Raw genomic sequence first — 23876 nt, 5'->3', positions numbered from 1 at the left:
AGAAAAATGTATTTTGGAAAATATTTTGTGTCTAAAAGATGGACACTGAAAAAACTCTGACAACTGCTTTTCCAATTTTAGGACTGGATTACACATGTTTGAAATTACTACTAAATTTACTATAAAATCATTAATAAATTTTGCATGCAACATTTTATAACTTTTATGTGAAATACTTAATTCTCATTCACACAAAGGAGAAATGTTAGAGGTCCAGCATGGAGAGAGAACTTCTCTATTGGTCTGGAGAACTGACCATTTAAATTTGAAGTGCAAGCTATGTTAGCACTGTGACCAGGGGGGAGGACACAGTGCAAGCCACGGATACTGCCCTGAAGCCAAGAACTTAATGGTCTTTGGAGTCATAAAATTAATTTCTCTTGTTCTAAACTGGTGTTCAGAATGCTTCTGATTATGATGTGTTTTTCCCCGTAGAACTGGCTCCATGGACAGAATGTGCTGGTCTACAGATGTGAGCACCTGCTTGGCAGGTTTATTTCTCAGCGTGACTAATCTGGCGTTATGCTGTATTAATTTTTTAAGCCTGGATGTCATTATCTTTATCTTAATGAAGAAAAGCAAGCATTGAAAAAAAAAGTTATGGTTTTAGGACAAGGAATATGCTTTACAAGTCCTGTAAGTAGTAAAACAACTTCAGATGAAAAATCTGTGTGTGTCACTTCCTATCAAGCAAAGCTTGTTCTGGATGAGTTGTCACTGTCAACACTATTCTGAAATTTTGTCAGCAATGTTTTTCAAATAGGAAAGACAAGTTAAAAGAAAAAAAAAAAAAACTTGAGAACTTTTGAGAGTATTTTGTTCTTTCCTCATCCCTAGAACCCCCTTTGGTGGTCTCCACATTACAGGCACACGCGGCAGTGGTCTCTTCTCTACCTCCATCAGTGTTTCCTCTGGCAGTTCGGGGGCCTCAAAGGTGATGAGCCCCTCTAGGCTGGGGGGTGAAGCACCATGAGGCATGTATCTCAGGCCGGGAGCTGCCTCTGCTCCTGGAGGGGAAGACCCCAGGCACGGACCCAGCGGCGGGGAGCCCACACACACGCGGCCACTTGCAGAGCATACGGAGCCTCCGGAGCTGCTGGAGCCGGCTGCAAGGAGACAAGACAGGCGGTGCGGGCCCACAGTGAGCACAGGCTGGGGCTTCTGGGTCCGCGGCTCCTACTAGCCACCAGCCCCTCCCACTGGCCCCCCCACCCTTGACCCCCGATTAGCTGCCAACCCCGCCGACCAGCCCCGGCCCCGCCCACTAGCACCGCCAGCTCCCCCCACCCACTAGCCAAGGGACTGAGGAAAAATGTTAAAGGTAAAGTCACTGACCCCTCACGGGAGCATATGAATAGGTTTTATTTTTCCAAGTTCACCTTTACTTCTTGTTGATACGTGTATTTCGAAGACATCATCATGGCTAGCTTTAAACAAGTTTATAGCATACACATTTCTCCCTGTTGCTCCACAGTCATCATCATAAAATGCAGCGGATGCATAGCCGTTCACTAAATTTATACATGTGATGATTGTCTGGAGGATTTATACTATTTCTGATTTTTATATCACAAATAACACTGTAATGAAATCCAAAGTTTTCCCTTCTTTTGAATGATTCATTTGTGATAAGTACTCTGAAGTGATATTATAAACAGGAATGGGATTACCACAGATCAGATGTTACATTTTCAGAGCTCTTGGTAAGAACTGTCACACTACTTTCTACAGCAGCTGGGAGTAGGCACGCAGATCCCACCAAACCTCAGCAACGCTGAGCATTAAATCTTAGTGTTGGCTTCCTTAAAGGTATAAAATGACCCTTTCTGAAAACGGTATTTTATTATTATTTAATACTTTTAATAATATGAAGAACAAGATTATTGGCTCTACTTCCTCTCTCATTATCTATTTATAATCCTTTGCTTATAAATCTCCTGACATCTTGATTGGTAACTTAGGTAGCATCAGAGAATTTAAAGAACACAAGGTACAACATAGAAAATGATGCCAATGGCAGCTAATTTCAAGTCCAATCTAAATACTTTCTTAATTTGGGGTATTAATAACCTATCTATAGAGCATGGATGATAAAAGCAACCTACTGGCCTATACAAATGGAAGTAGGATTAAGTGCAAAGATTAGGACCCAAAATAGAAAAACAGGTAAAACTGAGGTTTCTAAAAGAGCAAAGATAAACAACAATCTACCGTTTCAAAAAATTTACCACGGGTACTAAAATAAGCCTTAAAAAATATATAAATAAATAAATAAATAAATAAATAAAATAAGCCTTTAATAGAAGAAGCACCATACATGCATAGCTGCTTTGCCATAGAGAACTCACATTTATATTACATTGCTCTAATAGTATGTATTATTATAAATATATAGTACTTTTATAAAGTTTCTTTTTCCCCCCACAAATAAGGCCCCATTTATACCTTTTAATGCTATAAAGTAAAGGAAATGATGATCTCAATGTCATTGGTAAAGGAACTGAAGTCCACAGATGTTAAGGACTTGTCTAAGTCACATCATTAGGTCATTGACAGAACACTCCACTCCACAAACACCAGCCAAAATGATAATAAGACAATTCTTCACCTGAGGTTGTTCTTGTTCGAAGGACCATATGGGTACAAGTGGGGGCCGTGGCACTGTGTGGAGGAGATCCTACAGTGAACAGGACAGCCCTGGAACTTGCTGCTGTTCCTATAGGAGGTGCCAGTACACCACCACAAGCTCCTGCAGGGGCTACAGTGAAAATTTACAAAAATGTTACATTGCTTCCATAGTGTTTATATTTGAGGGTGGGATTATAGGGAGACCTTCACTTTTGTATTAGGGTTTCTGAGTTTTTGTTTTTTTTATATTAGGTATTTTTTACTCCTAAAATCAGAAATTCAACACAGATCTCCATTAATAGTATTTCACAGTAATCTCTTCTTGGATGTGAACCTTCTTCACACCAAAGCTTTGTATTCACAGTTGCTTCCATATACTTCTAAAGGACATAAGCTGCAGTCACACTGTTGAGGATCACTCGAAAAAATGGAAACCAAGAACTTGGAATAAAAATGTGAGGGAAAGCCGAAGGGAGATCAGGAGTCTCCACAGTATAAGAGCTTTAAAAGAGAGAGAAAGTTGAGTCGAAGTACATATATGCTTGAACTGCAGCCATACACCTGTCAGGAAGGAATGGAATGGGCTCAATGTCAGAGGGGCCTGATGGGCTCAGCATGGCCTGAAGGGAACAGAAGGTGAAAAGCCTCTCTCCACCAAACTAAGCAGAAATCAATAAAAGTTGTTCAAAGCTTTTTCACACTCAGGCATCTCAAAAACATTACATTTCTGAGGACACAGAATGGAGGCAGGAATTAACAACACAAACCACAAATTTAAAAGTAGATACAGGGCAGCCCTGGTGGCTCAGTGGTTTAGCGCCGCCTACAGCCCAGGGCGTGATCCTGAAGACCCAGGATCGAGTTCCACGTCAGGCTCCCTGCATGGAGCCTGCTTCTCCCTCTGCCTGTGTCTCTGCCTTTCTCTCTGCCTCTCTCTCTCTCTCTCTCTCTCTCTCTCTCTCTTTCTCCTCTCTGTGTATTCTCATGAATAAATAAATAAAATCTTTAAAAAAAAAAAGTAGATACACTGAACCAGATATAGAAAAAACTGCCATCAGTGTCCATGGAGCTCTGTCCAACAGAGCATAATAAATTTGAAGTATCTAATTTACAACAGAACAGAGAGTTCATAAAAATCTTCTAGGGAGCAAGGGAACATTAAGTGGAAATTAACTAAATAGTATATCTATTGTTACATAAGATGTACAAAATGACATATTCTCTTTATGCAGTATTGTTATGATTTTATTTTAGTAGGTACAGATGTATTTAAAGATGGTCATGAATATATTTTAAAAGCCAATGATGTGGGGGATCCCTGGGTGGCTCAGTGGTTTAGCGCCTGTGTTTGGCCCAGGGCGCGATCCTGAAGTCCCGGGATCGAGTCCCATGTCGGGCTCCCGGCACGGAGCCTGCTTTTCCCTCCTCCTGTGTCTCTGCCTCTCTCTCTCTCTCTCTCTCTCCCTATCATGAATAAATAAATAAATAAATCTTAAAAAAAAAAAAAAAAAAGCCAATGATGTGGAAGCAGCTGGGTAGCTCAGTGGCTGAGCATCTGCCTTTGGCTCAGGTTGTGATCCTGGGATCTAGGATCCAGTCCCACATTAGGCTCCTGCAGGGAGCCTGCTTCTCCCTCTGCCTCTCTCTCAGCCTCTCATGAATCAAAAAAAAAAAAAAAAAAAAAATCTTAAAAAAAAAAAGCCAATGACAGTGTTTTTTTAAGGTCTTAAGTTTTTCCTACTATCAATAGTTTTTATTTTCAGAAACAGAAACTTCATGATTAGAAGGAGAAATCTGTAATTTCAAATGATGATAATAAAGTTCATGTTGAAAAGAGAAGAGAAAAAGGGGATAAAAATGACCAAAGATGTATTTCATGCTTAGGTATTGTTAAAGAAGAAAAATCTAGTTTCACATATACAAACTTGGACTTAAATTATAACATATATTCCTGCAGAACTTACAAGCCCTATAAATTTAAATTTAATTTTAAAGGAGGACAAGACATAATATGGTCTTTCAAACAAGCGATTTTCAAAAACTGTCCCAATTCCTAGGGACTGATTTCTGGTGAAAAGCATGGAGAACAAGACTTTCAGAATGGCAGTGTAAAGTGTAGGAGCAACACAACCTGCTTCTCAGTGAAACAACCATAACTGGTGAAAATTATTTAAGATTATATATTCCTTTAAGGGGAGGGTAGAATACATGCTGAGGGAGGGAGGGTCTTAAGGAGACTTGGTGCTAAGTGCAGAGCCCAACACGGGGTTTCATCTCACAACCCTGAAATCACAACCTGAGCTGAAACCAAGAGTCAGACACTTAATCGACTATGTCACCCAGGTGCTCTGATGAAAATTATTAAAAAAAAAAAAAAAAACAACCACCACCACCACCACCTAGGGGCACCTGGGTGGCTCACTCAGTTGAGCATCTGACTTGATTTTGGTTCAGGTCATATTCTCAGGTTCATAAGATTGAGCCCCATGTTGGGCTCTGTCCTGGGTGTGGAGCAAGCATATGCACACGCTCTTTCCCTCTCTCTCTCCCTCTCTCTGTCGCTAAAGAAATAAAAACAAAACAAAAACAAAAAAACCCCACAATCATTTAAAGGCCTATAAAATGTGAGAGCATGCAGAAATGAAACATTTATTCAAGAATATCTACCACAACTCATTAAGAACTGTCTCCACCCAGCTCTTACTTCTAGGGTGGAACCAAGGCCAAGAGATGAAATACTAGAGCTCTTGCTATCTTCACTCAGTTCACTTTGCCTGGCAGAGGTTTCATGCCAATAGAGACAAGCCAAGAAGACCAGAAGCTTCCACCTCATCCAGCACCCAGTCCAGAAGGCAGGGGAGTCACTCTAAAAGAAATGGGCCACTGTCCTTACACCTAGCTCTAGAGTAATGGTGCACAAGATTTTCCAAGGGGGTGGAGGAGGCAGAGACAAAATACTGAAATCTTCCCCAAGGAAACAGACTTTATTTGAGATAGATCATGAGAAAGTTCAGGCCTAAGAGCACTGTCAAAAACAATGAAGATTTTGGTGATGCACAAGTAAGAGGAGGCTGGTAGCTCCATGAGTGCAACAAACTAACAAACAGACCATCTAGAAGCTTAACAGAGAGAACTAGGGAAAGAAACAGCTAAGAAGAGCCCTCCTACAGTCAGAACAAGGCTGAAAGAAAATTGGCTCCAAAGACTACTTTTGCAAAAGGTCCAAAATGTAATCAGATAAGGCCGTGGAACAATTTCTGTCTCCATAATTTATTGTTAAAAACAATAGAGCACTCAGTGGATAAGTACTAGAGGTCACCAGCTGGGTGTGATGCCAACAGAGGCAGACAGCCTGAGAGACCAAAGAAATAGAGAGTCCTGTGAAAGCCACTGTCATCTCAGGGCAACTGTACACAGGTCAACACTGTGCCCTCTGAAGACTGAGGCCAGAGACTTCACACTACAAGGCAGACAGTTTTCACTGAAATAGTCCAGCCAAGACTAAACAAATAAACAAGCTCAAACCAACAAGTTAAAGGGTGAGAGTCCCTGAAGGAATCAGAATCCAGAACTGCTACAAAAAATATTATATAAAATATTTTAAAATTTATATAAAATATAAAATATCTAGTTTTAAACTTGGTATGTGCAAATAAACAGTGAAGAGTGACCACATATGGCATGAAAAATAAACAGAAACTACTCCTGAGAGTCAAAATTAGCAGATAGACTTCAAAGCAGCTGTTTTAAACATCTTCAAGTAACTATAGGAAACCACAATTTAAAAAGTAAAGGAAGACCTTATACCTGTCAGAATACCTAAAATCAAAAAGACAAGAAATAACAAGTGTTAGCGAGGATGTGGAGAAAAAGGAATCCTTGTGCATGGCTGGTGACAGTGTAAATTGGCACAGCCACTGTGGAAAACAGTATCAAGATTCCTCAAAAATTTAAAAATATAAATGCCATATGATCCAATTAAGTTCACTAGTGGGTATTTGCCCAAAGAAAATGGAAACACTAATTCAAAAAGATATATGTACCCCTCTATTTAATGCATTATTTATGATAGCAAAGATATGGAAGCAACCTAAGTGTTCATCAACAGATGACACACAAGAGGATGTGGTGTGTGTCTTATTGATACAGTGGAATATTAGTCATATAAAAGGACGAGATCTTGCCATTTGTGACAACATAGATGGATCCAGAGTGTATTATGTCCAAGTGAAATAAGTCAGACTGAAAAAGACAAATACCATATGATTTCAGTCATATGTGGAACCTGAAAAACAAAACAAAGGAATAAACAAACAAGCAGAATCAAACCTATAAATACAGAGAACAAACTGATGGTTGCCAGAGGGGAGGAGTGGAGGGAAAGGCAAAATGGGTGAAGAGGAGTAGGATATACAGGCTTGCAGTTATGGAATGAGTAAATCATGGGAATGAAAGGTACAGCATAAAGAATTACTGATATTGTAATAGCGATGTATGGGGCAGCTACACTTGTGGTGAGCACAGCATAACACTGAATCACTACATTGTATATCTAAAACTAATGTAACATTGTATGTCAACTATATTCAAATAAAAAAATTTAAGTATGATAATAATGTCTCATCAAATAGAGAATATCAATAAAAAGAAATTATAAAAAAGAACCAAATACCAATCTGTGAGCTAAAAAGAACTGTAACTGAAATTAAAAATTCACTACAGAGGTTGAAGAGCAGATGTGAATTAGAAGAAGAAAGAATCCACGAACTTCAAGATAAATCTATTGAGATTGTGCAATCTGAAGCACAAAGAGAAAGAGAGCCTCAAAGAACTAGGAGACACCACTAAGTATACCTATGCATAATGTGTATTATATACATGATGGGGGTACCAGGAAGAGAGGAGAGGCAGAAAAAAGCAGGGAAAAAAATCCAAATAAATAATGGCTGTGACCTGCTTTGATTGACTTCTTGTGGATGGTGATTTTACAGTGCAGAATACCTGGGGCAGCTGGGTCGCTCAGTGGTTGAGTGTCTGCCTTTGGCTCAGGTCATGATCCTGGGATCCCGGGATCAAGTCCTGCATCAGTCTCCCTGCAGGGAGCCTGCTTCTCCCTCTACCTATGACTCTGCCTCTGTGTCTCTCATGAATAAATAAATAAAATCTTAAAAAAGAAGAAAGAAAGAAAAAGAAGAACAAAGGTGGAGGACTCATATTTCCTTGGTTACTATGAAGGTATAGTAATCAAGGTAGTATGGTGCCAGCATAATAGACATAGACTACTATGAAACAGAATTAGGAGTCCATAAATAAACATGTTTATAGTCAATAGATTTATAAGACTGACAAAACAATTCGAGGAAGAAAGAATAATCTTTTCAATAAACAGTGCCAAGACCACTGAATATCCATACACTAAAGAATAAAACTGGACCTCTACATCACATCATCCATAAGAAGTCAGTCAAAGCAGATCACAGATCTAAAAGTAAGAACTAAGGTATAAAACCCTCAGAAGAAAATATATAGAGTTAGGCCAAGGATCAGATGTTATTTGTTTTTTAAGATTTTATTTATGTATTCATGAGAGACACAGAGAGAGAGGCAGAGACATAGGCAAGGGAGAAGCAGGCTCCAGGCAGGGAGCCCGATGTGGGACTTGATCCGGGGACTCCAGGATCACGTCCTGAGCCAAAGGCAGAAGCTTAACTGCTGAGCCATCCGGGTGTCTCAAGATCAGATGTTATTTAAAAAGGGGTATCTAGGGAAACTCAAAAACATGGAGAAAAGTTTAGTCTGACACTTACTGCTATAGTAAACACTAAGCACAACCAAACTCCTACCCAGGAAAACAAAAAGCCTCATTCTATTTAACTCAATTTCTTTTATCCAATATATCGTGTCAGGCTTTATTAAAAAAAAAATTAAAAGACAAATTGAAAGGTAAATATAGTTTGATGAGACAGAGCAACCATCAGAACCAGACCCACGTATAGCACAGATTGGAATTGTCAAACTAGAAATTTAAAATAAGTATGATTAATATGCTGAGGGTCTAATGGAAAAAGTAAACAACATGTAAGAATGGGTGGATAACATAAGAAAAGAGATGGAAACTCTACAAAAGAACCAAATGGAAATGTTCTAAATCAAAATCACTGAAACAGAAATGAATAATGCATTTGTTGAGCTCACCAGAGATGGACATAGCTGAGGAGAGAATCAGTTAACCTGAAAATGTGTCAGTATGAATTTCCAAAACTGGAAAGCAAATACAAATAAGAATGAAAAACCGAATATTCAAGAACTGTAGAACACTACAAAATGTAACATACACTTAATGGGACTATCAGAGGGGAAGAAAGAGAGAAAGGAAGAGAAGAAACATATGAAGTAGTAATGACCGAGAATTTTCCAAAATTAATGACAGAACTAAACCACAGATCCAGGAAACTCAGAAAACACCACGCCAGAGGAATACCAAAAAAATTATACCTACACATATCATATTCAAACTGCAGAGAATCAAACACAAAGAAAAAATCTTGAAAGAAGCCAAAGAAAAAACACCTCACCTATAGAGGAAGAAGGGTAACAATTACATTGGACGTCTCTTCAGAAACCATGCAAACAAGAAAGAGTGGAGTATTCTCTTTGGATTAGAAATCATGTTCAATCAGATATTTGATGGTCCAGATATTCCTTCTTTGGACACTAACGGGAGAGTCAATAATTTAAGTGTATATAATAATCATGGGGGGAGTTTGTTAAAAATACAGATTCCTAGAATCCATTCCTAGAAAATCCGGTTAAACAAGTCTAGGTCATGGCCTACAACCAACCCTTTGTTTTTTTTTTTTTTTTTTTGACAAGTAGTCCAAGTAATCTAGATGTGGGTCTGTGGATATAAGAGTCCCTGAAACAACTATGAAATGCCAAAGGATCTCAGTGACCTATGGTTATTTTTGTTTTTATAGGTTCTACTCACTGTATTAAGAAATGCTCAAGAGTACGTGTGTTTTTAGCTAACTTTGGGCAGTTTTAGCCTACCAATAAAAACCAATCTTGGGTCAGAATTCCTTCTAACTCATAACTGGTGATCATCAAGATACCTCAACAAGCACCCCCTGTCTTGATGTGCTGAGAAAGAAGATAAAGTGGCAGGGGGTGGGTGAAGAAATCTGGGTAAGAGTCTGAACAGTCAACAGAAGCAGATAGGTAAAATAATTACTTTCTCCTGCCCTCCAACCTAGCCAAAGATGTCCATGTCTTAGCGCCTGGAACCTGTGAATAAGCTACATTACATGGCAAAGGATAAGGTTGCAGATGGAACCAAAATTGGTTATCACCTGACCTTTAAACAAAGAGATTATCCTAGATTACCCAATGGGTCCAATGTAATTACAAGGGTCCTTTAAATGTGTAGAATAGGAATGCAGAAAGTTGGAATCTAGATTGGCCATTGTCAGCTTTCAAGATGGAAGAGGACCCCCAAACCAAGGAATGAGGGCAGTCTCTAGATGCTGGAAAAGGCAAGGAAATGCATTCTCCCCTAGAGCCTCCAGAAGGAGTGCAGTCTTGTCAACATACTGATCTTAGCCCAGTGAGACCCACTAGAGGCCTCTGACCTGCACGATAATAAGTGTCTATTGTTTTAAACCACCACATTTGTGCTATGGCAACAATAATAGCAAATTAATGCACATACTAACAAATTACCTGCCTAGAAAAAAGCATATTTTTCTTACCTATATCCATTGGTCGTTCTGTATTTAAACTGTCTGTGCTGCCCTGATGTCCACCTAAAGGTATCTTCACTTGTTGATCTGATAATTTTCCAGTACTGACAGATCTAGAATGAAAAATAATGTTCATAATGGAAATGTATACTTTAAAAGCCCAGACATTTAGACAATAAGGGGGATTTCAGCCGAACCACAAGAGGGTTAACGGAAGTCAGAGAATAAGGAGATAAAAAATAGATACTAGACAATTCAAGGCAAAGATGAACTTCAATAAACCAAACAAAAAGCAGACATAGAACATTCAGGAAATTTAGTTACAGCTCTGTATTCACAGTTACAGGAAGCACCAGTGGTTTTCAAAGTTTCTAAATGTATACAGTTCATATCATTAACCCATGGCATAACCCAGCTACTAAACTCATTTGGTTTGGTTTGTCTTTATAATAGAAATATATATATACTATTACAGTTTTCTCATTGAAGGCTGGAAGAGGGGACACCTGGGTGGCTCAGTGGTTGAACGTTTGCCTTCAGCTCAGGGTGTGATCCCAGGGTCCTGGGATGGAGTCCCATTTTAGTCTCCCCACAGGGAGCCTGCTTATTCCTCTGCCTGTCTCTGCCTCTCTCTCTCTCTCATGAATACATAAAATCTTAAAAAAAAAAAAAAAGAAAAGAAAAAAGAAAGCTGGAAGGAAATGGTATCTTTTACCTGCCAAACACTGCTTTGTTCTGCTGCTCAGACTTCTGCCTCTCACTTCCTTGAACTAAGAGACAATGAGAGCATTCCCGTGGGTCATTCCCATCTTTAGATTGCCCTTCAGTAGGTCCATGACGAGTAACCAAGGCTAGCAGGTTGGAAGACGCTTGAGTTTTAGGTATTTTGAAAGGAGCTGTGGTCTAAGGAAACATACGTAAGCTGATTACTATGATGTATGCAGCACTCAGAATTGTCAGGCTGAGCGACACAGCAGTCAGAATATAAGTCAGACCTGGATTCACATATGGACTCTTCCTCTGTGACCTTGGACAGTTCATTCACACTCTCTAGCCTCAATTTCCTTTACTTGGGAATAAGTGGGATAATGTATATAAAGCATTTAGCAAGTTAAGTACTTAGACTGTGCTTGGCACATAGCAAGTCCTCATTACGTTGTAGCCGTTCTCATCATGAACCTTTCCCATAAGTACAGTAGTCCCTATATCCATGGTTTCACTTTCTGTGGCCACGCTCAATCTGGAAGCAGGTGATCCTCCCTCTGATGTATCATCAGGACGTCATTGATAGCCTAACACTCAGTCACATGCCTACACCACTCACATCATTTCAGCTCATCATGCAGTGAGGTTGCCACCTCAATCCCCACAACAGGAAAGGTGGCTACAGCACAAGAAGGTATTTTGAGAGAGACAACATTCACATAACTCTTGTGGCATACTGTTACAACCGTTCTATTTTTTTATTAGTTATTGTTAATTAATCTCTTACTGTGCCTAACTTCTAAATTAAACTTTATCATACTATCTGTGGTTCCAGATTCCACCCACTGAGGGGCTTGGAACATATCCCCTGGGGACAAGGGGGACTACTGTACTGACTAGTTTACGACCTGCTGTTGAGAGTCCAGCTAAGCTACTCCACAGTACTGCTGACTGCATCCATTTTGTGTGGCCACGTGGCCCGCAGGGACCTTAACCTGACACTAGCCCCTCAGGCAAGCACACGCCCTGGAGAGCAGCCTGCAGCGTCACGAGTAGATGTTAAATTCTGGATATGACTCCCCCTGGTGGTCTAAAGTCTCCCTCTGTGTGTCACACACATAAAACTCCTATGATGTGTACCAGAATCCCATTCTGTGGTTTGAATGGATCAATCCAGCTTTAGATCAGGAACCCCAAAGCACTCCATCCCCAGACCCTAATAAAGGTATGTGCCGCAGGTCCTCTCTCTGTCTGCTTGTGCCTTGACATCCCTGTGTGGCCTCTCCAGGCCTCTCAAGGCATGCCAGATACTTCTGCCTGGACATGTGAGTAGTGGACTTCTCTAGTTCAGTTTCTCTTATGGTCTGCTGCTGAACCTGAGCTCACCATCTGGCACCCTGTGTTCCATTTAATAAATGGTAATTTAACAAAGTCATAACACCAACAAAAGAGTTTAATAAAACACACCTTAGTAGGAGAGCCAATGATGGTCGGTAAAGGAGTTTTAAAGAACCAGTCAGAACTCCGAGGAGAGGACCCCATGTGCTTGGTGGGAGAGGTTCCAAGGCTGCCAGGCCGACTGGGCTGGGGGGAGTAGCTGTACCCAGTCCCAGCATGGGATGGGCACACAGGGTCCGAGTGCTGCTTTCTGAGTTTCTGCTTGTTCTGGTAGATGTCGGTGAGGGTAGGGGCGCTCTGCAGTCTAGCGCCCAACAGGAGAGGCTGTGGTGACTGAGCCTGTGGCACTGGAGAACCTACCAAGGATGTGCATGCATGTTAACCCAGCATGCAGGGAAGACACTTGAGAAGACAATTCTTAAAATGAGAATTCTAATGAATGTCATGTTCTACAGGAAATATTTTAAAAACTATGTATCCGACAAGAGACTGTTGTGGGGCATCTTTTACAAAACAGCGACAAGCACACTGTCATTGGTATTCTCAGGAGACAGAAGGTAATGGTGATGGGTGTGTTGGCTGCTTTTGTCAGCAGCCAGCAGATAACTCAGATTATTGGATGGTCTGATTAGCACAAAAGGGAACTGTATCATAAATGGCCAGAGTTAATAAAAACTAGAAAAACCTATGCTGGACAAAATGATTTCTATTTTTTATGTATGTACTTGGGGATATTAATGTATTACTCTCTTTTCTCATATAAGCAGCTAAAAGAAACTTTTCCAGAATAACCTTTTATCTAAATACATAATACATTTTTCTGGGATTTTATTTTACTTGTCTAAAAAGGTTATAAGCATATATGGATAATTTATTCATTTTTATCAGTTTCATTAATGAAATTCATTTTAACCTAAAGTGTCCATATTCTCTACAAAGAAAACACCTGTCCACAGATACTGTTGCCTTTTAAGGGGACACCATATTAAAAGCCCTAGAAATAGGCTCTTGATCTGGTGAACAGCTGGCAACAGCAAGAGAATTCCCCCACACAAACTTTGTTATTGCCATCTTCAGGTCTACTAAGTAAGGCTGGAGCTCCAGTTACAAATTCTTTGGAGCTTCTTGCATGACAAATTACCACTAATAATGGTAAGGACCTATAACCATAATCTTCCCAAAAATGAAATCGGAGCTTTTGCTACTAACCACTCCTAGCTTAATCTCATCCTAAATCTGGTATTTAATATTTCAGAACTGGGTTCTGCCATGTGTGTATACGTATATATGCATATAAATATGCACACACAAATAAAATTAGTAGCAAAATGTTATAAATCTGGAAAAAGTTATTGAAGATTTTTAGGGAAACATGAAATATGAAAAACTAAGTGCTTTTCTCAGTGACACAGGATTCCTTTAATTGGCCAACTCCTCAAATGCACATATAATAAAATTTGACTTATAACAGTGTGATTTGCACGGATCTTTTCAGGAGTATATATATTTTACATTAAAGCAAATAAACTTGGGAATCCTGGGTGGCTCAGTGGTTGAGCGTCTGCCTTCGGCTCAGGTCGTGATCCTGTGGTTCTGGGATCGAGTCCCACATCAGGGTCCCCGCATGGTGCCTGCTTCTCCCTCTGCCTGTGTCTCTGCCTCTCTCTGTGTGTTTCTCATGAATAAATAAATAAAATATAAAAAAACTAAAATTAAAAAATAAAAAGAATAAAGTAAATAAACTTCTATATTTCTTGTTTATCTCATGCTAACTGGTTGCTCTTACCAAGAATAGTATTAATTAAAGGAATGAAATTTCCCTTTCTAGATTGATTTTCATTATCTATGAATTTTTAGCTCAGTTACTTAATTCCCAAGACTTATTTTCATAAAAGAATCAGATACCCAAAAGGAGATATTTGATTAACTATATAATATGCTAAAACAGACCAAGATTCTAAAAAGTAGGACAACAGAATATTTTGTATCAGTTTTATTCCTTTGAGAAGAGTAGAAAAACATAACCCAAACCTACTTATAACAGGATTAAAATTATTAATATACCAAATATATCTCCTACCTGATGAGTTTCTACTCCTGGATTCATGACCCTGAGGATGCCCACAGCAGCACTGACTAAACTGCTCAGGAATGGTCCCAACTATGAGCGGGAAACAGGGAAAGGAAGGAGAGGTGATTCAAAACTGGGAAGAATGCAAACAGGGAGCACATGTACAAACCTCATAGCACATTGTAGTTTACAAAATTTGATGAGCAAAGGTTTATTGCAGCTGGCACTTACTGAGGACTGATGTACTGGGGGCTGGACACACTACAATCAAAAGAACCATATAATCTGCCCTGAAAAAGGATCACCAGGAAAGAAAGCCATGTAAACAAACTGAGGCCTGTAACAGGCATGCCACTTAAGAGAGAAGTACACACACACAAAAAAAAAAAAAAAAAAAAAAAAAAAAAAAAAAAAGAGAGAGAGAAGTACAAAGAGCTGGTTGTGTTTGAGGCTCATGGAACTTCAGGGACATAGGTGATGGACAGCCCAGCCGCTGTCTTGCTGCATCCATCATGTTCCTGATGCTCCTGCCAAGGCCTGCTCCCCAAGGCTGCTCACAGCCAATGGCTGCATATGGGCAGAACCACTAGTTCAAGCAGGTCAGAGGATATGGACAATTGAGTGCTCCAGGACACTCCTTGGGCCTCACCAAAACATTCTTAGAATTCTACTCTAGTCAAGGCTCCAGTGCCCACTCCTCCTACGTTCCTCTTCCCCTTAGAGGGGTCAGAGCTGCAAGTGGTCTGAAGGGGCTCCCTCAGACTCCTCCCTCTCACCTTACCCCCCATGTTCATCACAGGGGCCTCCCCAGTGACTCTGGCATGTCTCTGCAGCTACCTCTGAGAGCCCAAACCAACAAGAGGAAGAGCTGGGAGAGCCCGGGGAAGTTTAAGCAGACAGGAGACATAGGTCTGTAAAAACAAGAGGCCACCAAGTGGTTAAGTATGCAGGCAAAGGTTAGATCCCAAGGGGGCACCCTTTCTTCCAGTGCAAGGATTAAGGCCTGAACCCTATCTCTGGGGACCCTGAGGTGCCATGGGAGCTGCTAGAGGCTGAGGGACGACCAGGATTTTGCTCCCAGGAGATTTTTCCAGCTAAAACACAGCTTCAAAGCCACTGCAACAGGTGAGGTAGTGATACACATTTTTAAAAACATTATCATTATGGTTTTTGGTTTTTTGGCTTCTTGAATCAGGGCTACTGGGCATACTTCAATTCTTCTCACTCTGCCTCTCCTGAAGTTTCCTCACATTCCCCTACTCTTACTCAGCAGTTCTGCCTGAGGGCGGAGGGCTCTTCTTTTAGAAGTAAAACATACATAAAAATGTGTGTGTGTGTGTGTGTGTGTGTGTGTGTGTGTGTGTGTATACTCACATACATGGGGAGGGCAAGTTTGAGGTCCACTGCCCTGGGTTCTCTCTGCACTCCTGCTCTATGCCCCCACACCAGTGCTATCTCTCACAGATTCTGCAATCTCAGCTGCTTTGGCCTCTCTTGCATGTATTCTGAAGTTGGAGCATTTCCTTTGTCTCTCAGTTTCACTAAAGATGTGGTCTAAGGTTCGTTTTTCTGTTTGGTTGGGTTTTTGTTGTTGCTGCTATTGCACTGCTTGTTCAGGCATTCCCCTTGTGCTGTGCAGACTTTCCAGGAGAGAAAGAAAAGCCTAGACTGCATGTCACCATCCTCCTCCCAGAGCTGGAAGGCCCCTGATGGGCAGAAGCCAGAGCCGTTGTACACTACTGTCTTTGAATCCTCATAAATCTGAGCGGTAAAAAGGGTAAGTGTTTAACATACTTTAATCTAAGGTTTCTGATTTTGTGCGTTCGGGGCCCAAACCCAATGGAGATACTTTTTATCCGTAGGATCCATTTATATTATTATATTTCCAATAGAGGTCCCAACAAATGTGTATAGAGATGCTCAGGTGGGGGTCGGGAGTAAGGCAGAGATTTGGAGGGGTAGGATATGGCTCCCCATCAGCTGAGACTCACTGCTGTGAGCCAATGTTCCTAAAGAGAGTGTAGTGTCATGTCAGATTTGTCATAATGAAAAAAAAGTTGAAAACAGCTTTACTCCTTACCCAAGGGGGAGGGTGAGTAAGGCCTGGAAGACCCAGTGGAGAGTCTTCGTCCAACTGTCTGTACTGTGTCTGCTGGTGCTGGGGAGCAAGATCCCAGCCGGAGGAAGCCCATAGGACTGGTGTTAGACCTTCGTACCACTGTAGATCTGAAAAGAAAAATAAAATTATTGGCATATTCTGGGACTCTCGTCCTTTTTTTTCTAAAACTTCATAACAACATACCATGGAGTAGAATTTTTAAAAATATATAATACAGTCACATGGAACAAATATAAAATGTATAAAATTATATGGCGTGAAGTCTCCCTCCCATCTCCCATCCTTGTATTGTCTGTCTCTTTTTTTTTGTCTGCCTAATTCTTGACACTCCCTCAATTCTATTCCAAAGGTTACCACTATTTCTAGTTTCTAATATATCCTTCCAGAATTCCTTAATTCATATACAAGCAAACAAGCTGAAAATATAATCTTATTTTCATCTTATTTTAACAAAGGTAATATATACTATACCAACTATTTTCAAATTTTTTTTAAATTTTAGGTTCCCTTTATACTCTTAAAATTACTGAATATCCCACAGATTTTTGTTATTTATTTTTAAGGAGAGAGATGGTGGTGGAGGGGCAGAGAGAGAGAAAGAAAGAGAATCTTAAGCAGGTTCCACGCCCAGCACAGAGCCCAACATAGGGCTTGAGATCACGACCTGAGCTGAAATAAAGAGTTGGACACTTAACCAACTGAGGCCCCCAGGCACCCTATCCCAGAGTTTTTATTTATGAAATTTATATCTACTGGTATTTACTGTATGAGAAGTTAAAACTGAAAAAAATTGGTAATTAATAATTCATTAAAAGTAATAATCTTATTACACATAATGTAAGATTATGAAAATTATATCTTCCAAACAAAATAAATTCATGAGAAGTATGACACGGTTTTATATTTTTGTAAATCTCTCTAATGTGTGGCTCAATAGATGACATATACTCAGAATTGTTTCTGCATTCAATCTTTTATATAGCACAATATATGGGGGAATGCACATGAAGAAAATCCAGCCTTACACAGATATGTAACCAGAAAAAGAAGGAATATTTTGGTAGCCTTTTCAGATATTTGTGACACTCGTCTTTGATATTACATCAAGACTCAGAAATTTCTTTCTTCTTTTTTTTTTTTTTAAGATTTCATTTATTTATTAATGAGAGACACAGAGAGAGGGGCAGAGAGGCAGAGACACAGGCAGAGGGAGAAGCAAGGCTCCATGCGGGGAGCCCAATGTGGGAATCGATCCCAAGACTCCAGGATCAGGCCCTGGGCCAAAGGCAGGTGCTAAACCACTGAGCCACCCAGGGATCCCAAGACTCAGAAATTTCTAAAAGAATAGTTGCAATGTGGAATCTGAAACCATGCCAATGAAATTTTGTACTCTATTACATTAGGCTCTAATCTTTTGCAAATCTTGTATTTGGACTGGATCTTTTACCTATACAGGATTTTTAAACATTTGGTATTTTGAAAAATGTTGGTTGCATGAGTTATGCAGATATTCCAAAATGACCAACCACATCATATAATATCAAAAAGTCTCATCCATACCAAGATATCACCACAAATCTTAACAGAAATGACCATGAAGACCTAACAGAATATCAGCGAGGGTGACAGAACATGAGAGACACCTAACTCTGGGAAACGAACAAAGGGAAGTGGAAAGAGAGGTGGGTGGGGGGGATGGGGTGACTGGGTGACAGGCACTGAGGGGGGCACTTGATGGGATGAGCATGGGGTGTTATGCTATATGTTGGCAAATAGAACTCCAATAAAAAAAAAATACAAAAAAAAAACAAAAACCAAAACCAAAACCTAACAGAAGCTGTCAAGATCTCAGTGGTGAATACAGGTTTTTAAAAATTCTAATTTTTGCTCTAGAGCTCAAATTTTATGTCACTTGTTTACTAGGCAGACTTAGTTCATTTTCAATGAAATGGCTGCCGATGCCCACAACCTATAGCTCAGTTGTTCTTTCATGAAAAAATGGTGTTTCGGGCAGCCGGGGTGGCTCAGCAGTTTAGCGCCACCTTAAGCCCAGGGTGTGATCCTGGAGACCCGGGATCGAGTCCCACGTCAGGCTCCCTGCATGGAGCCTGCTTCTCCCTCTGCTTGTGTCTCTGCCTCTCTCTCTCTCTGTTTCTCTCATGAATAAATAAATAAAATCTTTAAAAAAAAATGGTGTTCCATGAAAAAAGGAGCTAGTTCAACTTGCAACTAGAACAATCATACAAGTGCTTCTCCTTAAGAGAACTACTCCAATGTTTGCCAAAAACATGCCACTTAAGGTTGTGCCCACAAGCCACTTAAGGTTGTGATTTTCAAAGAGAAATAGTAACTTTTACCGGTTTGTTAAACACATTCCTTGGTACCACTAATGTGTGGTGGTAAAAGATATGAAAAATCACCACGCAGTTGAGTGCCACTACCTTGATGCATTTTAAGGCACCAGCAGTTTGCACATCGCTGCTTTTGCACCATTAGTGCATGTGTCAACATAGTGAGAAAAAAGCAAACAGTGTCCCAATATCATTATGAAAACACTTTTGACCTTATGGAGCTTTTGAAAGGGAGCCACACACAAACCACACTTTGAACGCCACTGCTAATTCTGCTATCAATTTGCTTTTTTCATTTTATAATATACCTTGGGAAATTTTCTACTTCAGTGCATACAGAGCTTCCTTCCTCTTTATGGAAGGCGTTCCACTGTCATAGATGGATGTTCATAATTTAGTCACTTACTCGTGGGCACTTGGCTTATTTCTCATCCTCTGCTATTATAGCAATTAACAACCTGTATATATGGAACTTCGTACACAGGCAAGGACTGTGTATCTACAGAACAAGTTACCAGAAGTTAAAGTGCTGGATTCAAAAGATATATGCATTAATAATTTTCACAGATATTATCAAAATGTCCTTTATAGAAACTCTCATGAGTTTTCATCTCATCCTATGAGATACTGTGAATCTTTTTCCATTCATTGAACTATGAATTTGGTGGGACCTTTTAATCTAAAATCTTGTATTCTCCAAGAAAACTTTTTCTTGATTATTTCCTGGATATTTTCTTCTTCAACATTTTACTTGTTCTCTCTGGAATGCCTACATTAACACTTGAATAATTTTTATTCATAGTTTCTGTCTTCCCTATTTGATTCATCTATTTCACATATGGCCTCAACTTTGTCTTCCAACATTTATTTTTATTTCAGTTACATTTTGCAATGTCCAAGAGGTCTTTTTGATTTTGATTGTTTTCAAAAGCATTTTGTTCTGATTATGGATGCAGTCTCTAATCTACTTCTAAGGGCAAAAAAATAAACATTTTTAAAATAAGTTTTCTTTTCTTTGTCCAGATTGTACTTTTGTTTTCAGCCTTATGCCTCACTTGCATCCCTGCCCTCCCTGAACTCTGTGGGACCTGGGTCTCGGGAGCACTGTGGAGCACTCTGACACCCGTCCTCCTACAGCAGGCACCCCTCTTTCATCTTCCTTCAGTTTTCCAGAAGTGTGCTGAAACCTTTCACCTGCTGAGCAGATATTCTTTATTTTCCTTGTCTTTGTGGACTTAGACCTTTTTGTTCTTACTACATTAGTGGGGTTTCAGGATGTGGAGGAAATAATATGTAAATGATCTGCTATAACTGGTGAGATTTCATTTTCTTTAACAAGTTCTTCCTTAATTCTTAAGAATTATCATATATACATATCACACTATTATTATCCAGCTAAGCTTAAATAGCTTAGTTCAATAGATGCATTACAAAAGTTTTTATTATTCAGTTTTGTACCTGTTCATTATATACACATGTAAGAGATTATGTCAGCCATGGAAACAATAGATCTTTCAATAACAACAAAATTTTTAAAAGGGAAAAGAAAAAATACTCACCTTGGAGAACCATGTAGATTTGTGCCAGAGCTGGCAGTAGATGTAAGGTTCTGCTCTATGCGCTGATAATTCCGTATCTGAGTAGGAACTGGAATTGGTGCTGTTTCACTGTGAGGTGACACAGTAGGCTGGCACTGCCTGCAACCATAATTTATTGAAAAAGAAAAGACATCCAAGTAAGACTGTTTTTCTTTCATTTGATACCTTGGTGATATTTAGAGAAAATTTTAGAAGAAGCCAAATGATCACTTCCACGTGAATAAAAAACAATCATCTCAAAAATAAGGCCAAAAAATCACATTAGTCATTTAAAGAACTCTTCAGGCATTCATAGGCATGTTGAAGACAAAGAATTATAACAAGATCTGGAAAAACATTCCTCTACAACAATAGGAAAAGTCTGTAGGTTGGCAAAACTCAGTTTCATCTGCTCACATTCTGCTATTCATTATTATGTGAGGGAAAAAATATTTCTAGGAAAATATGCTGGGTAAAAGAACAGGAAGTTCAAGAGCAAAGATGACTGGAATGTTTACAAAAGCATGAATGCAGTAAGCATTCCCAAAGAACTCTGACTTTTAAAAAGACTGAATAAAAAAAAAAAAAGACTGAATATAACACTGTACAATTCTCAAAGCACATTACTGAAGTCCACATGCTAAAGTGTTAGTATTGGGTTTCTGTAATAGCCTCTTTCCTTGCTTTTCATAAATTTAAAAATAATGTGTCCTTTCAATTCAATTTACAAACTAACAAAAAACATCAGGGACAATACTGGACCTTAAAAAAAAGATGATTTATTTCATTCTTCTGCCTTTCCTTTTTTTTTTTTTTTTTTAAAAGATTTTATTTATTTATTCATGAGAGACACAGGCAGAGGGAGAAGCAGGCTCCATGCAGGAAGCCCGACTCGGGACTCGATCCCAGGACTCCAGGATCACGCCCTGGGCCGAAGGCAGGCGCTAAACCGCTGAGCCACCCGGGGATCCCCCTGCCCTTCTATCATACTAAAAAAGCCACACGAGTCTAACACTTTTTCTCAAATTACAACATTACAAATATAAAGAGATTGTAGGTCTACTTATCTAACAAACAGTATGATTATCTTCTATAGTGTCACTTTAGAGCTTTTTGAACCATTAGAGTATTTCATATTTAAATAAAAAGAAAATCTGATCCATAATAAAGCTCTTAGTTGCTTTCCTCCATACCCATTCACCCAGTCTTTCTTACTAGCAGAACTCAAATTTTATGGAAGGTGGTGATTTGCTCAGTGAAATTATGACACATCCCAGACTCCTTTGCAGCCATGGGTGTGGTCATATACCTTTCTTGGTTAATGAGATGTAAATGGAAATCTATCTATTCTCCCTCTTTCCTCCTACCCAGAACATGGGTATACTTGCTGGAGCTTCAGCAGCTACTTTTAACCCATGAAGAACAGGCCAAAAGAATTGGAGACAACTTCCTTGAGCCACAGAAATGAAGGCAACAACTATTTATTTTGACTTCTCATCTTGCAAGAAAACTAAATCTTTAGTGTTAACCACACTATAGTCAGTACTATTGTTTCTAGCTTTTAGTCTATAAGCTCTATTTTTCATTTAGGTAATTGCCATTAAGTTTCATGTATTTATTTATCCATCCATCTATCCATCCATCCATCCTTCTATATTGAAGTATAGTCGACACATGATGTTATTAGTGTCAAGTGTAACATTAAGTATCTTTTAAATGCAATGATCTGTGATTTTAATATATATATATACCTGATTATGAAGTTGACCCATAACCTGAAAATTAAAATAAACAAAAAACTTCTACTACTGGAAACTAAACAGCTTTATGAGACTTCACTATCTCTGATGCCTGTAACCCAGCGCACACAAAGGCCTTAGAAGCTAAATTCCTTGATAAGAGAACAACCAGCACAGCCATCAAGGATCAGAATGTGAATGAAGAGACATCACTTTTCTACTGTCTCAATTCAGTGAGTAAGTAAATTGTTGGTGAAGTACATCTGGGAATTTTTTTTTACATATACATTGTCAACTTCTAATATTTTTCCTGTACTTGTTAATCACCAAAGGGAAATTAGAACATAATAAAACTACTCTAAGAAGTAAACTCAGCAGCTTCATACATAATTCAAAACACCTCTCTCGGAGAATCTCAAGCAATCCTCTCTCAGCAGGTGAGAAGATGAATAGCCATGGCAGGTGTTCTATAAATGTGGTCTCCGTCTCTGGACAGAACCTTCAAGCAGACTTGCTCATCTACAAAGTCTTCCCTGGAAAAATTCCCAGAGCTCCTGCTAGTAAAGACCACTACAGCCACTTTTCTGTCTAGCTTTATATTAATAACACAATTCAACCATTACTTGACTCCCTAAGCCCAAGGAGAGGAGAGGGAAGGTCATTGTATGTATGCCCTGAGTCTCCAGCACATCCTTCCCATCTCCAGTAGGTGCAGCAGTTCAGAGGATTCTCCATGTGGAAAGTTGTCTTTGACCTGCGTGGAATACCAGAAAGACTGAGCAGTCTGTCCACAATACAACAGACTTTTATTTTACTGAAATGAATCATTTTTGTCTGGAGGTCAGAGAATTTCCTACAAAGATAAATATTTCAAAATAATTTCAATAAGGGCAGCCCCAGTGGCGCAGCGGTTTAGCACCACCTGCAGCCCAGGGCGTGATCTTGGAGACCCTGGATTGAGTCCCACGTCAGGCTCTCTGTATGATGCCTGCTTCTCCCTCTGCCTGTGTCTCTGCCTCTCTCTCTCTGTCTCTATGAATAAATAAATAAAATCTTTAAAAATAATAATAATAATAATTTCAATAAAAGTGAGGTTCTAAGGAAAGAACGAGGTATACTACCACTAACATTACAAAGACTGGCATATAAGATGATAGTTATTGGGACATGGAAATACAAAATTTTAATGGCTCTGCAAAGAAGGTCTTGTACCTGCACTGAACCATTTTAATTTTGCATACAGCATATTTTAATGTATTTTTAATAATTTGTCTCCACATGCACTTAACATCTTGTGGTAGACTATATTATTCTTTTCAAAATAATACCTCTCTCTGAACCCCTTTCTACACTCCCTCCCATAACCCCTGGAAGTAGACTGAAAGAGCAGCTCCCATTTGGGACACGCTGTTCTCAAAGTAGAGGGAAACAGACTGATGACAGAAGACAACCTTTCAGAGTTGTTATTTAGTTCTGCTATCACTATTTCCCCCTCTCTTTTAAGACCAGAATGCCCCAATTTTTATATAGAATCTAAGAGACAGGGATG

At 39.4% G+C, this 23876-nt stretch overlaps 1 protein-coding gene and 1 long non-coding RNA gene across 10 annotated transcripts in view; one reads left to right on the top strand and one right to left on the bottom strand.

Annotated features, from left to right (window-relative positions):
• Positions 1 to 23876, bottom strand: part of ULK2 (unc-51 like autophagy activating kinase 2) — an 82459-nt gene that overhangs the window by 8037 nt on the left and 50546 nt on the right. For 3 of the 9 annotated variants that reach the window (XM_049109500.1, XM_049109496.1, XM_025428235.3), the window contains 9 exons: positions 20571 to 20708; positions 16622 to 16767; positions 14551 to 14631; positions 12540 to 12826; positions 11083 to 11270; positions 10377 to 10480; positions 2609 to 2758; positions 1380 to 1511; positions 895 to 1106 (listed from right to left, as the gene is read on the bottom strand). In XM_049109500.1, coding sequence (XP_048965457.1) covers positions 895 to 1106; positions 1380 to 1511; positions 2609 to 2758; positions 10377 to 10480; positions 11083 to 11270; positions 12540 to 12826; positions 14551 to 14631; positions 16622 to 16767; positions 20571 to 20708 — 1438 coding nt within the window. The remainder of the gene's footprint in view (positions 1 to 894; positions 1107 to 1379; positions 1512 to 2608; positions 2759 to 10376; positions 10481 to 11082; positions 11271 to 12539; positions 12827 to 14550; positions 14632 to 16621; positions 16768 to 20570; positions 20709 to 23876) is intronic. The other 6 variants (XM_049109498.1, XM_025428236.3, XM_049109501.1 and 3 more) reach the window with 4 other exon arrangements.
• Positions 15222 to 16362, top strand: LOC118354866 (uncharacterized). The gene is made up of 3 exons (XR_004816211.2): positions 15222 to 15450; positions 15530 to 15666; positions 16181 to 16362. It is a non-coding gene; the product is annotated as an uncharacterized LOC118354866 (long non-coding RNA).

This window comes from Canis lupus, chromosome 5 (assembly GCF_003254725.2).
Source record: "Canis lupus dingo isolate Sandy chromosome 5, ASM325472v2, whole genome shotgun sequence".
Taxonomy (NCBI): Eukaryota; Metazoa; Chordata; class Mammalia; order Carnivora; family Canidae; genus Canis; species Canis lupus.
The sequence above is the reverse complement of the archived record's forward strand: the minus strand, read 5'-3'. Positions and strand labels throughout refer to the sequence as shown.